This window comes from Corvus hawaiiensis, chromosome 2 (assembly GCF_020740725.1).
Source record: "Corvus hawaiiensis isolate bCorHaw1 chromosome 2, bCorHaw1.pri.cur, whole genome shotgun sequence".
Classification (NCBI taxonomy): Eukaryota; Metazoa; Chordata; class Aves; order Passeriformes; family Corvidae; genus Corvus; species Corvus hawaiiensis.
Window position 1 is genome coordinate 91,907,418 of NC_063214.1, and position 14,888 is coordinate 91,922,305.

The 14,888-nt window shown below is 40.7% G+C and overlaps 1 protein-coding gene across 2 annotated transcripts in view; it reads right to left on the bottom strand.

Annotated features, from left to right (window-relative positions):
- The window catches only part of AFF3 (AF4/FMR2 family member 3), a 318,584-nt gene that overhangs the window by 39,374 nt on the left and 264,322 nt on the right, over positions 1–14,888 (bottom strand). For both annotated transcript variants that reach the window (XM_048325652.1, XM_048325642.1), the window contains exon 10: positions 5,670–5,835. In XM_048325652.1, the coding sequence (XP_048181609.1) occupies positions 5,670–5,835 (166 nt within the window). The remainder of the gene's footprint in view (positions 1–5,669; positions 5,836–14,888) is intronic.

Genomic DNA, 14,888 nt, shown 5'->3' on the forward strand with positions numbered 1-14,888 from the left:
ATTGAATTTACTCGATATATAATAAAAGTTCACTATACATGGAAGTCTTTCCACTGTTCAGGTGTATTTCAGAAAAGGAAATACATCAGAAACACATGGGGAAAAATACACCTCTGCCCATAAATATAGGTGAGAGTGAGTGCTGCTTGAAGGTTCAAAAAAACTTCCAATTCATCTGTTACATCCTGTTCTGCCTCTTCATGTATCTTGTAATTCTTGAAAATGGTGGCTCACGGATTTCAAGGGATCACAGTAAACCAGCAGAAAGAAGTGATTAAGGGCTACAGTGTCATAACCTGGCAGCACAGCACTTTCCTAGAGTGGTATGTCTGCTATTTAGGCATAGTAACTATAGTCCTACCAACCTATTTGCCAACTACGAAGTTTAATAAAAAGGATCAACAGTGTTACCAGCTTTACTGGTTTTATCAGGAGTTTCAGGTGCACTTTGGAGGTTTATTTAAATAAAAATTCAAATCTTTGTGGCTTCTAAAAAAACCCCTAAGATCTGTCTGCTAAAAATATCCTTTAAGATGCATCTGATAAAAGTAAAATGCCTGCAGCCCATCAGGGAAATTCAAAGAATCCAAATTTAAGAATCAGAATTTTAAAACTTTTCTCACTAATTTTTGGCCCCGATACCATTTTGGAATATTTGAGATTGTCAGGGTACATGAGTGATGCTAGTTCATTTTTGGAAGTAATTTATTCAGTTGATTGTTCTAACTGAAATTTACTGTACTTTGAGATCATATTAAAAAAACAAGAAAGTACCTTGCAAGAGAACAAATCATGACAGCCAAGAATAGACAGCAGGACTGGTAAAAAAATGGATTGGGAAAATTCACTTGAAAATTTTTGCCCATCCATTGTACATGCCTAATTGTAATTATTTGTGGGAGAAAATCTCGAATTTCCACTCCACACACCATTCTGTGGAAGAAAAGCTGGTTTGCTTGAATTGGAAGCTTTTCAGCAGCATATAAGGATGGAAATACATATGAATATATATCCAGAGTGTTCTGATACCAAAATGCTCTCTGCCTATTGGTTTTGGTGTCATGGAAGTATGCTGCCCTAGGGCCTTTTAGAGAACTGGGTAGTTTTCAACTGGGTAAAGCCAGTACTGTCCAGATGGGCACCAGTAATAGGAATAGCAGTCTGTGATCAGCTGACTTACAATTAAATATAGGTTTGGCATGAAAACTCAAACCAGGAAACTTAACAGAACAAAGATACTTTCAGGGATCAACGTACCAGAGACATACACATGTGCCAGGCTTCATGGAGAAACAGGAGGATGTGATACATTTCCTTAAATATTGTGGGTGGATTCATCTGTACAACATCGACACCTATATCTTAGCTAGTCAACAAGTTCCTTCTCCAGTCAGTGGACTACTCTTCTAGGGTGTGAAAAATTCTCTCTTTAAATAGACATATGAAATAGGCCAGATGAGCTGGGCCCTAAAAACGTCTTCTCCTCTCCCCAGACTGTAAAGGGGAGGCTGAGGTGATGAGCAGATGTAGGTATCTACAGGAGAAGTGTGCAAATTTAGGCGGGATGACTCCCACACAGCATGTCTATATATCTCAGATCTCTTCAAGGCTGCAAGTGCAACCAGAGGCACAAATGGCATGCATCCAAAAAGAAACTTTTGGCAAAACGTTATCCAGAAACACTTTCTAGGGTAAAGAGCTGTTAAACAATGCCAGTGTAATGGAATCAGTCTATGCTTGTTATCACAAAGAAGGACCTAAGGCATGGTTAATATGTGGCAAACTTGAAGTATGACACCACTTTCACTGAGACATGAGAGAGCCTATAACACGTGCATGGACACAGCCCACTGTGGGGCAGGACTGAGCTGTCCACCATCCTGCAGGCTACTCTGCCTATTGTAAATCCATGGACTAATTTACCCTTGTGGTTACTTGCTCGTGCGGCCCTGCTATCAAATACTTCACTCAGGGCAATCCCCATACAAATGTGGTGCTTTCTCGTTATGTTTAAGGCACAAATGGCAACGATGATGAAGAAGAAGATGATGATGATTATTATTATTATTACTGTTATGTTATTGCTACTATTAACCCTGCTGCTAGTGCTTTAACAAATTAGAACTGGGCATTCCCACGTGTTAGGCACAGCACACATATACAAAGGGTTTTCTGGAGGGAAGGGAGAGTGTAGTTTGCAGTCTTTGTCAATAATAGTCCACAGGACAACCAAAACCCATGAATCCTATTCGCAAAGGTAAAGATAGCGTCTACAGCTGGTCTAGTGGTAAAATCCCCTTTTCTTTTGTATATGTGACTCCTTAAAAAGGAGGAAGAAACTAATGGTTGTGAACTAGTCACAACAGCAAAAGCTGTAAAGGCCATTGCATTTGGTATGTGGGGCTGGTGGGTCTCAGAAAGGGGCATCTTTCTTTTCCAGACTGGTTACTGTTGAGGAGCCATTGATCCTTTTTTCCATGTGATAGCTTCTCTGCTTCCTTCCTGCCTGTTCCCCACTCTTGTCCTCCCTCATAGTAGGAATTCGTGGTTGCCTAACCAAAGCCAGCTTTATTAAAGGTTCACAGGATAATTCAATGGAACAAAGAACAAACAAACCATATTTTTAGCTTTAGAAATGTAGCTCTTTCTATATACTTGACACCCAAATTTTTTTCTGAAAAAAATCCATCTGAATTTTTTCAGAAATTCTGAAAAATCCATCTGAAAAAGGATAAGACATAATTTTTTTCCAGATTCCTCGTTTATGACATTAATTAAGGTCATTCAAAGAATTCATGACTTCAGCAAAGAAACAGGAGATAGAAGTCTCAGTTCCTTGTTCATAATTTTAGGTTTGGCAGTCCACAAAACTTTAACTACTCCCATTAATGTCTGAGGCACCTTAATTTGTCCACATCACTGAAACCAGTCTGAATGTTGTCTCCCATTCTAGCTCAGCCATTATTCTTAGTTTACTGCAGACATAAAGTGTAGACAGCTGAGCTAGTCACTACTGGCTCTAAATAGTCAATGGAAAGAAACAGACACTTTTAGGGTGCAATTCATCTAATCTACTTTATATGTATGCTTTACAATGAGCTGCTTTTACACTCTAGGCAACTGCATTTAGGCACCTGAGGAAAACTTGAAAATCTCAAAATGAGATGAAGAAAAAATTACAGAAGACATGAAACAGCACTTGTTATATTGTTATATAAGCTCAAATGCAGAAGATATACTGTCCTAGAAATAAAAATCTTGGGAGTATGTGCATATAATATTTCAGATTATGAGGGGAAAAAAAAGAATGAGGGCATCATAATGGTTTGCAGATTTCTACATTAAGTTCCTCCCAACCTTTAAATATGGAGTTCCTGCCCAGCATTGTGCTGGACTACTCAAGTTCATTGAACCTGAAAGCACCAGTTAATGCTAAATCAAAAACCAAGATGTATTTACTTTTTTTGTCTTATCCAATAGATTACGTTAATTTTAAAACTAAATCTGGAATTGAGTCTGCTACTTAAACTTAGGTGGACACGGCCTCCCTTTAGGGAGCTTCCAAGGAGCTATCTCTTTCCATTTACTGGGTAAGAAACTGGCATATACTTTAGAAAGATGGCTTCACCAGGTGCATAAATCTAAGTTAAAGCATTTATGCAAAGCTAAAAGGACTTCCAGTCAGAGACATCACTTGAGCATGTTTGAACTGGTGCCATCAGTCATATGATAGGCCTGGGAAAGCATTTACCCTTGGGGAAAACACAGGTATCCTACTTCCCTGGGACACCCTGACCCTGTCCATGTGTGCTGTCTCCCATATCCCATCAAGGGATGAAAATTGCCTATGAAAATCACTGCAGCCATCACATTTTTGAGTCACTTAAATGTCTGTGTAGACATGTTTCATACAGCATGTCCTAGAAGGCAAACCACACAAATATAATGCAAAGAGACAAGCAATCTGCTGGAGTGGGGCAGCTGTTCCATGACAACGATCACTGACAACTTGGGCTCTGTACAAAAGTAGTTCCACAGATCTCAAGAGGATATGTATAAAATGCTTAAGAGGAAGCATTTCCTCCATGTTTCCATGACTTAGTTCTCTGCTGGACATTATGAAATCCACAACCTCCCTCAGTTAATTAGCTCCTGCATTCCCTGAGGAATTGCTGCTCTTGGATCCAAGCAGCATGGGTATCTGCCTAGATAGTAACCACTCCTCCCTTCCTGTGCTTTTCCTCCTTTCATCTCATATTTCCTTCCCCTTTCTTTCTTCTTTTCGCCCCTTTTCTTCCACCTTGGAAGATCCCACAGAGAGAGGAGAGACTGAGCATGAGATCTTTGAACTAATTCCAGCAGGGAATTAAGCAGACAGAGAACAAGGTCTTAACAGGTCAGATGAGAAAGCTCAGAATGGGAAATAAGACATGGGTACTGCAGGGAGAGCAACAAGAAAGTCTGGAAAGAAGAGAGAGAGATGTAGGAAGGGGACGAAGTGAGAGGAAAATTAACTGGAAATGGGTCTGAAAGTACTGTGAAGAAAAGACAGAAAGTAAGTGTTAAACAAGGAACAAAAGTGACAGAACCTGAGAAAAATATATTAAGGATATTTCTGTGATTACTGCATTTTGCTCAATTGGAAACATGGCTCCAAATAACCAAGGAAAATATGAGGAAAGGTTTGATGGTTTTTTAGTATAATTTTTTTCCAGGGTGAGAGAATAGGTGAGACAGTTTTCGGGGGAGGATTCTAGTGATTGGATGGTTCATGTGGAGTAGGAAAATACACTGACTGTATTTCATGTGTATTTACAATCTTGCTGCTAGATTTTTGAATATTTTTACATACATTAATGTGTGTGATGTGGCTGTGGAGTTCACAGTTTAATTCTAAACGTGTGTATTGACCAAAACATGTAAAAGTGTCAATCCTGGTAGAAATGCAGAGCAGAGAAAGCAGCTTTGTTGTGTCTGTTGAGCTTTCTGCAGAGGTGAAAGCAGAAGGTGTCACAGCACTGGCAGCTTAATTGTAGTTTGGCTAGGGCTTGTCTACATGTGGAAATTTTCAGTGCTAGCTTTCCAGATGACTAGTTTGGGCTCAGTGTTTTGCACCATGAGTAATTCAGTTTAGTCCATTTTGGAGGTGAATTGAAAGAAATCACATAAAGGCAGCAGTAGCAGAGAATAATTCACTTAGAGAGTGAGGCAAGGGAAGTGCATGAGTGAACAACTGGTTTCTTTTAAAAATCCACCCTCAGACTGATTTTATAATAGCTTCCCTGTGTAGAAAAGCCTTTAGTTCCCTCGCAGTGCTGGGAGCCCACATCAGGACTTAATACACTAAGCAAGCCATTGCTATGGAGGCAGAGTTGCATAAAACTTCAAGCAAGCTGTGAGCCTTGCAAGGTGCTCCACTCATCTCTAATTTGAGGAAAATGCAACAGGGTCCTTTCTTTCTTCATTTTTGTTTCAAATGCTTTCATCTGCCCCAAGATCCTCTGCCACTTCCATTTCACAGCATGCCAGGAGGAGGATCCTTGGGCCTTTCCCACTTTTTTTCCCCATACATCTCCTCACAGCCTCCTTGTGTTGGCTTGGCTGGGAAGAGGTGTGAGTGGGTGTAGTAATGGAATGCCACCCTAAATCATAAAGAGAGAATCCCTTACCTCTGGGGTAGAGTAATGCGAGGGTTTGCTTCCGTCACTCTCGCTGGAGCTGCTTTCGCTCTCTGAGTCAGACTCCGAGCTGGTCTCCGATTCACTGGAGCTGCTGCTGCTCGACCCCTTGCTGGAGAGTCCCGAGGCTCGGGCGTTGGACTGCGGCACCACCAGGCTGCCAGCCCCACACACAGCCCATCGGGGTGTGGGGGCAGGGGAGGGAAGAGAAGGAAACAGGAACATAAACACAAAGACCCCACATGTAAGAACCATGCTGTTTTAGGGAGCATACCTCTCAGAATGCCTGTGAGCTTGTCTCTGTGGCTAATGAACAGTAAAGTGACTTCAACATTACATTGCTATAACTGGGGGGAAAATACGGGGTTACTCTCATATCTATTTAAATCCATAGCCTTTGCCATCTTTTTCATCTGAGGAAGAGTCAAGTTTTCACTTCAGCTTGTCTCTTTGCCCATTCCACAGATATTTTAGGATATATTAAAAATACTAAGTGTTAAAAACCAGTATAGAAAGCAGTTTTATGCTGTCTAATGAACACTCAGCCCAGAGGTGAGAGCAGGAGACCAAAAAGGTGAACAATTAAGAAACAGAGTTGAACGCCATACTACCAGTCATAAGTGATAATAGCAATAACCATAAAAATAACAATAATAATACATTTTCACTGGAGCCTCCAACCCCCATCTTCCATTTTGCACACTTCTTCACCTACCCATAAATGATGTGGTTACCTGTGTATACCATCTTGATATTGACAATTCAAGATCTAAGACTCAGCCTGCAAAAACTTGAAGAGCTCAGGCTTGTGTTTTTGCATGTCAGCAGTGCAGTGCTGTCAGCAGAGCTACTTGCCTTCTTTAAAGTTATGTTCGCATGCAAGTGTTTGTATTATCAGGCCTGACAGCAGCAGAAATGTGTATTTTCCTGAAACAGTTGACCATGCATATTAAAAATATCACAGTCATAAAGACTTGAGTGTGAAATATCGTATTAAGTCATTCAGCTTATTCCCCAGGCAATGGAATATTGTTCCCTATAGCAGGGTGCATTTTCTAGTGAGTTGTCCAATTTGATTTTAAATGACTTGAATGTAGCTTTTACTTTTACCCCTGGGAAACTTCTCTGCAAACTAACCCAAATTCCACTGTCAGAAGTTTCTGCCTACATTCAACCTGAAGTTGCCCTTTTAAAATTTATAGTTGTTACTTATTATTTCATTGTATTACTAATAGTTACTATGATAAATTATCCTCCTCCCTTTTTGCTCTCACATTTTTGCAGGCTGTTTTCCTGCCCTACTTCAGTCATCTTTCAGACAAGGCCTTACACATTTACTTCTTCTGATCTTTCTTCATAAGTCATTATCTCCAGGGATATGGGATCATTTTTATGGCTCTTTTCTGAACTCATTCCAATTTGTCTATATCTCTCTGATAACAGGGTGCCCAAAACAGAGTGCAGCATTATAGATGGCTTCTCACTACAGCCCTACAATGAAGGGCTATTACCTTCCTGCTCCTTGATGCGTTGCTTCTGTAAACATATATCTGAGCTGTGAGGGAATGTATAGTCCATTAAAACCTCTACTTCTCTTTCAACACTGCTTTCTTCAGAATTCCTCTACTGATAGCTGCATGATTATTTGCTTCCAGAGAGATTAGCTCGCTTTTTTCCTTCATACCTGTTCTCATTTTCTTCTTTTACCTTGAAAGCTTCTAGCTCCTTTTATTTCTCTGCCCTCAGAGGTGTCTGCAGCAACTTCTAATTTAGTATCAAATGCAAACTTAATTAAATGGTTATTCACTTCCTTTTCCAGATCATTAATGAGACTGTTAAATAAACCCCACATGAAACACACTGGTACCCTGATAACCATCTCTTCCCAACTCCATTTACTGATGTTTATCATTACCCTTGTTTATGCTCCATCAGTCCAATATTGTGGCTAAAGCAATGTGATCTTGGAGATGCATTTTGTGAGAAATAATATGTAATAATTAATTACAGTTCTGCTATGTTGCACCTAATGAATTATCTTTACATGTTAATGGTGCTTTCCATTATGGAAAACGGATACCTGACACCTTGCACAAGCCACATCTGACAGGCAATTCCTGGGGCTTTGAAAAGAGGCCAGGCCATCAGAGATGCAGTTTCAACTCCACAAATCCCCATGGTCACACACTTTCTGGCCCTCTCCCTGCCTCCCCTAACATATGCCAACCTTTCCCCTCTGGACCACCTGTCTTGCACAAGCCAGTACTCCCACCACATTGCCTTTACTTGCAGCATCCCCACTGCCTTTTGCTTGGAAGCGGCACAGCTGCCTGCAGCTTTCTTGGTCCAGAGAGTTTCTGGTTGCTTGGGGAATCATGACACTGTTGGAGATCTTTCTGCACCCTTCAAAGCACAGCGGGGACAGGCAGTGAAGAAAATTTCACCTGTGATCTCACCTTACTAATTAAAAGCAAGTAAAATAAACAAGAGGAGGAAGAGCTGAGATCTATTATATTTTTGATCTTTATTTCCATCCTTGTAACTACTGGACGGTAGAGAGAGAGGCGGCAGTAAAAGCTCATGCTCTGTCAGGATGGCTTGCTGCTACACACGTGGTCACAGAAGTGTCTGCCACCTCCTGGGGGGCAAGAGGTCCGTCTTCATGCACCGGCATTAAATGTACCAGTTACAACGAGTGCCTTCAAAAAACCTGTTGTTTTGTCTAGCCATGTAGGTGTGGTAAAGACAAGATTTTCAGGCATTCGTATAACTTCATTAAGGCACAGAGGTGATAGAAACAGCTGATATGCTTGTAAAAAATTTTCATTTTTGGAGAAGGAAAATTGATATTTCGTAAACAGCTTCAGGATGCTGCAGCTTTCCACTTGTACAGGTTGACCAGTGAACTCTAGATTTAAGTTGCTCACTTATATTAACAGAGTGCAGTTAATCCCTTGCTAATAAAATAGTGAGAGCTATATACAAGCCATTATGGATAGGTTTTGTGGTTTTGATTTTTTTTCCTTAAGAGAATACAGAAAGAATATGAAAAGTTAACTGCCTTTTCTGACAGTGTAGCTTAGGGAATGCTTTTGACAGTGTCTGACTCTGATGGATTTCCAGTCCCCTCCACAACACCACTGTTACTGGAAAGTTCTTCAGAATCACAAAACATCTGCACATTTATGTCCTGCCCTTAGTGACTGTGGTTTTAATTTTTAAACCATCATTTTTATTTGCCATTGACTGAAGTATTCAGAAATTGCTATATAGGGGATGAGGGGGAAAAAACCCATGGTAATATTTCTTTCCTGTTGTGACATGAAATGTTTTTCTAGACTGCTGAATAGGAATTGTTACTCCAGCCCTAGATATAAAATATAACTGTTGGACTCTTCACAAACATCTGGAAAACTATGTTTGCTGTTCTAATGGTAGCCAATATACTACAAAATTTAAATTTTACAATATTTTCCCATTTATGCTGATACTGATGAAGTCTCCTGTCCCCCTTCTACTTTTTCAATTTTGAAATATAGCATATTCTTATAAGGATCCTCATTATATTATAGTGACCAGGGTAATAACAGTTACATCTGTCTTCATGCATTCTTATTTAAAAACCCCCTTGTTTTAAAAATTGGGGACTTTTAGTTTGGACTGCTCTTTCTGAAGGATGTAAGCAAGATCATGCAGTTAGACTGATTTACATTTTAATGGCCGTGGCACATAACATTCATGCGTATTTTGCTACTGGTTTATGCCCCAGAATTAATTACCACATCACAGAATTTGTATGTTTATTTTATGGAATTAAACAACAATTTGGGTGAGAACCACTTTTCTTTAAAGCTCTTCATCAGAACATGCACCGACTCAAGAGAGAGAGTAAATACCCTGTAAATTTGCCAGAAGCTCAGTAATAAGACCATTTAAAAACCAACACACCATCTGAAGTTTCTGATCAGATGTCTCCCATCATCCTGGCTACAGGGGACCTGGGCACCCAACTGCCATGCAAGTCTCCAAAAACCTGTTTTCCTTCACTGTCGAGTGAACAACTGACCCTTCTTAGAAGAACTGCTGGATTCTTTGTAGCCTCTATTTTTCTCATATGTGCAGGTTCAGAAACCCAGTGATTTGGGGAGATTAATACTTCCTCCCCACTCAAATTAACTTGTGATCCAAGTTGAGAGGTGGAGCCATCTCAATCCCTGGACAAGGCCGAGAGGTTATTTGTCTGGGACCAGTTGTTAGCCCCATCAGGCTGCATGGCCATGGCCAGCCTTTGAATGGCACCAGTGGTTTGAACAGTTATGCAGGAAGGTGCAAGAGTTTGCTATTCAGTCAGTGGAGACAGATTCCCAAATGAGATTACTTTGGTGGCCCTCAGGAGACCTCTTCAGGTTAATCACGCTGGATCTGAATCCCTCACTATGCTTCATATTAAACTGCTGCTTACAGCTGCACTACTTCCCATGATAATAAATCACAGTATTCAGCACTGGCCACAAGAAGTTCCCAGGCCAGGCATATGCTGCATTGCACGAAATCAGTCCCAAAGACATGCAGCATGGATAAAAGTACAAGTAAAACTGATGCAGTTCTTTACCAAATTGCAAGTATTCAGTGACAATATAAGTAGATTCAAAAGAGTAAAATCCCTCTGATGCTGAAGGATTTGCGATCCCAGTTTTTAGCTGCATTACAATATGAAGGCACTTTATACCTACTTTACACAGGCATGAATGATTATCAAGAATGCAACTCAAGGGAGAATCAGGCCTTGGAGAAATGACTCAGCCAAAGGAACATATCAGAGTGAGCCTCTCAAATACTTTTCCAGCCACAACAAAGGCTATGCAAATGCTCACAGAATCATAGAATCATTAAGGTTGGAAAAGACCTCCAAGATCACCAAGTCCAACCTTTGACCAAATACCACCAGGCCCAGTAAACCATATCACAAAGTATCTACTCATTTTTTGAACACTTTAGGTATGGTGACTCCACTACTTCCCTTTACCATTCTTTCAGTGAAGAATTTTTCCTAATATCCAGCCTGAACATCCCTTGGCACAACTTGAGGCCATTTCCTCTTGTCCTATCACTGGCTGCCTGGAAGAAAAGGCTGACACCTACCTCACCACAACCTCCTCTAAGGTAGTTGTAGAGAGCGATAAGGTCTACCCTGCACCTTCTTTTCTTCAGTGTAAACAAGCCCAGTTTCCTCAGTTGCACCTCATGGAACTTATGTTCCAGAACTTTTACCAGCATTGTTGCCCTTCTCTGGACACACTCCAGCACCTCAATGTCCTTCTTGTAGTGAGGTGCCTGAAACTGAATACAGTACCTGAGGTGTGGCCCGACCACTGCTGAGCAGGGGGAAAATGCTTCATATTTTAGAGTCCAGTTGGTCTGTGTAATTTCACTTTGCAGGAATTGTATCCAAAGCTTTCTTATCAAAAACGTCATTAACACTATCTGCTGTATTTGTGTTTGTGTCTGGAGATAGGATGCTACTTATCCAGTGTCATCTGCACAGCTGTGATCATCTAAACTATTCTTCTTCTAAATCTCACTCTACTGTGCAACTGCTAAGTGGCTGTGACTTCCCACAGGAGAGAGAAATACAACAACTAGTGAGAAGAGCTTATTTGAATAAACAAGTGACATTGTTAGGGATCACACTGTCAACATTGAGAGGTAAGCATGGAGAAGGTGATCCAAATCCATATGTCACAAACATCTGAGAAAATCCTAAGAAAGGCTGTATGAATACTTGGAGTATTTGGGACACCCAGAAAAAAGATCTATCATTGTCTAAAAGATTGAGGCCAGTTGTGGGTAAACAATACTCTGAAACAGACACCAGTCCCTTAGCTGGTATAAACTGTCATAACTCCATTGACTTCAATTAGGCTACAGTGATTTAAATCTAACAGTAAATCTGACCAAGACTCTGAAATAGTATTTCAAATTCAGTGATGAAAACATATTCCATGGTTTAAAGCTCTGTTGGCAGAGCCTCTATTTTGATTCCAGATTAAAGTATCTGAAACATCCCTTCCTTCTTCCCTCAGAGCCAACCTAAAACCCATTGAAGGTCTTTTGCACAAAACTCTCTTTATCCCTTTGTTGCAAGAAGCAAATTCCACATGGTGCTTCCTCAAAGCACAGGCTGAGAACATTGTGCCAAGATCTGTGTAAATATCTCTGCTGCCTGGCACTGAAGATATTGCATGTCTCTCATGCACACAGTAGGGAATTCCTGTCTCAATAATTGTGAATGAATCACAGAAGCCATGAAAATGCCCACTTCTTGCTGCTGCCCCTGTGTATTTTTCAAATTCTCTTCCAGCAAAGACCTCTGAAGCATGCTTACCATGGGAATTATCTGGACTTGCAGATCAGGCCATCCCAATACTGTAACAGAACATATGGGGATATTTTCTGAGGCAACTGTAGAATGCCAAGAAATAGCACCATTAGGACAGCCTACGGAATGAATGTGGACTTCATCCATTTGTTTCAGGACAAAATCATGTTGAGAAAAGGGAAATGATACCATTAACTCTAGAATGTGCCCAGACAACAGCCAGACACCACCATGGTTTAAAATACCAGTACAAAGGCTGGTTGTGTATTTAACATTCAAAGATGAGTACAATCACAGAGCCATAGAAAGGCTTGGGTTGAAAGGCGCCTTAAAGATAATCTATTTCCAACTCCCCTGATCTTTAGGGTCTGTTCTAACCCAAGCCTTTCCATGGTTCTATGCTTCTGTGATAAAAAGGCTCTGCTCTAGTATGAGGTGTGCCCCATCGTATCTGAATGACCAAATCAAATGACCCTTCCAGGGCTCCAGCCACCATTCCATACATGGGTGTAACCGAACTTCCTACGGTCAGTGTGTTAGGAGACATCCTTCATTATTCTTTAAAAAGCACTAAGATACCATTTTTCTGAAGTCAGTATGGAAGTGACACAAATTTATGGTTTTGTACCTTTGCTAACTATAAGAATTAAACCAATTAACTGTCTGAATTCTTTCCAGTTACCAATTGCAAAAACCTATCATTCCCTAACAAGAAAAGACAGCTAGCCCTGCCATGGCCTGCTGTTTCAGCCTGAACACAAAAAAATGAGGCTCAATGCTTCCCTTTCTCCAGGTAAACGATTTCCCAGGAGTCTGTTAATACCTTTTGGAAACAGAGAAATGTTTTCATACCTCATTCCTGTAATGGATGAGGTATGAAATGGGAGTCATGATGAGTGAGAGTCCTGGAGGTTGTTTGGCTTGTCACAATATATAATGCTTCTGTGAAAGCACTGCATTACCTTAGCTGCACCACCTTTGCACAGCACAGCTAATAAAGCACAGCTGCCAAGAACAGGGTTCATAGACCCCACCTATATTTTAACACTTTCCCTGGGAGCTTCTTAAATAGTTTGTGCTGACAAGACTACAAGTATCATCTGATAATGTGAACTGAATCTCTCTGAAGAGCGTCAGGTGTGCACTGTGCAATTGCAGCTTAATTGTCAGAATAGTCACTAAAGAATATTTGATAGGAAAGGCTGTTTAAAAGACAAGCTATGAAGCTCATGCACACACATACACAAAAAACCCTGAAGAAAATTCAGTCTGGCAAGGGGCATCTACTTGAGGTCTGGTTGATACTGGAGGCAGCCAAATCACAGCTCCCACTGTGAAGGAATATGGTAGAAAAGAGAAAGCCACTAGAAAAAACCCACCTTGACTAAAAAATAAAGCCTCCTAAGATAAAATACCATGTAACAATTAATAGTGACACTTCTGTATAAATCAGTCTATCAAGAGGAGCGTGTGCTGGGGTATCTGAGATGAAAGGGTCCAGTAGACCTGGAGCAGCATTAACATGTAGATGAAGTGATTAGTCAGCAGGCTGACAGCTGTGATAGGAGCCTGGTGCCAGATTCCAGCGTCTGCTTTCCACTGCTGCCAAGTGTTCGCTTGTCGCTCCAGATAAATGGAGCATCAGCAGTGTTTTATTTGACCTGCTCACAAGAAAAATAAAGCAACTCTGACTTCCTTGGTGTGTTTGTCATTGACCTTGCATCAGCTGAATATGAGCAGAGAGAATCCCTGGTCCGGGCAAGTTAACTCTTTAGTAGAAGAGCAGCGATAGGGTCTTTTTACCTTGGTAGTTTAATTAGTCTCTTAATGGCTCAAAGTACAGTGACTTGAAAAGAAGAAATGACAGGCATAGTCTATGTGTCCTATACTGTTCTAGGAACATGGCTTTGGACCAATGGCCTGGAGAATGATGAACAGCTTTGAGAATAGTCCATGAACAGCACCCTTCTGCCTCCCCTGCAAAATCAGGAAGCAATCTCTATAGAGACTTTTCTTTGGGGGAGGGGGGAAAAGTGGGCCAGAAATAAATTGGAATTGGATAAAGTTGTTGAGAAGATTCAGTCATAGAACACTGTTTTTGATATCCCCCTGAGGCCAAGGGCAATGGCTTTTGTGTGTTTTCCTTCATATGTACCCCAGAACTTTTAATTTTTCTTTTTTTTCGTAATTTTGGCCATGTTAGGAATTTTCTATATGAGATCCCTCTATTGTCTGGTCAAGGCCAGTTTGTGCCCACTGGAGATTCCTACCTCTCTTGATGGACTAGAAAGAATCTAAGATCCTAAGGATTGCTTAAACTGTGTGCTTGATATGCCCAGCTCCTTGTGCATTGTAATCTGTATGGAAAGCAAGTTGGTTCAGATTCCTCTTCATAATTTTTCTTTCAGTGTTCAGTCACCTTTCTCTGCTTGTCTAAGGACTGGTATCCAATATGAAGACCTCTATCCACTCCCAACTCAGTACTCCACTATTTCATTAGACCACTATCAAAAGCTGATCCCCTGTCAGATTCAATTATATCAGTACCACCTGTCTCAGGAACAGATCCTCCACTAACATTTTGAAGGTGATTTCAGCAGCCTGGTTGGCTTCAACCCGCAGAGAGACATGTTAGAAAAATAAAGGTAATTAAGCACTGGAACCGATCATCAGTAAAGATAAGGAACATCAGCCATGGTAGTTTCAGAAACCAGGCAAAGGAGCAATGCAAAATATTCTGTAGAGTGGCTTTAACCCACCATTTTCAATATGTGTCATCAGGAGATTTTGGTTACAGTTTCACTGGGTATTAGTCTGGGTGTTGCTCTTTT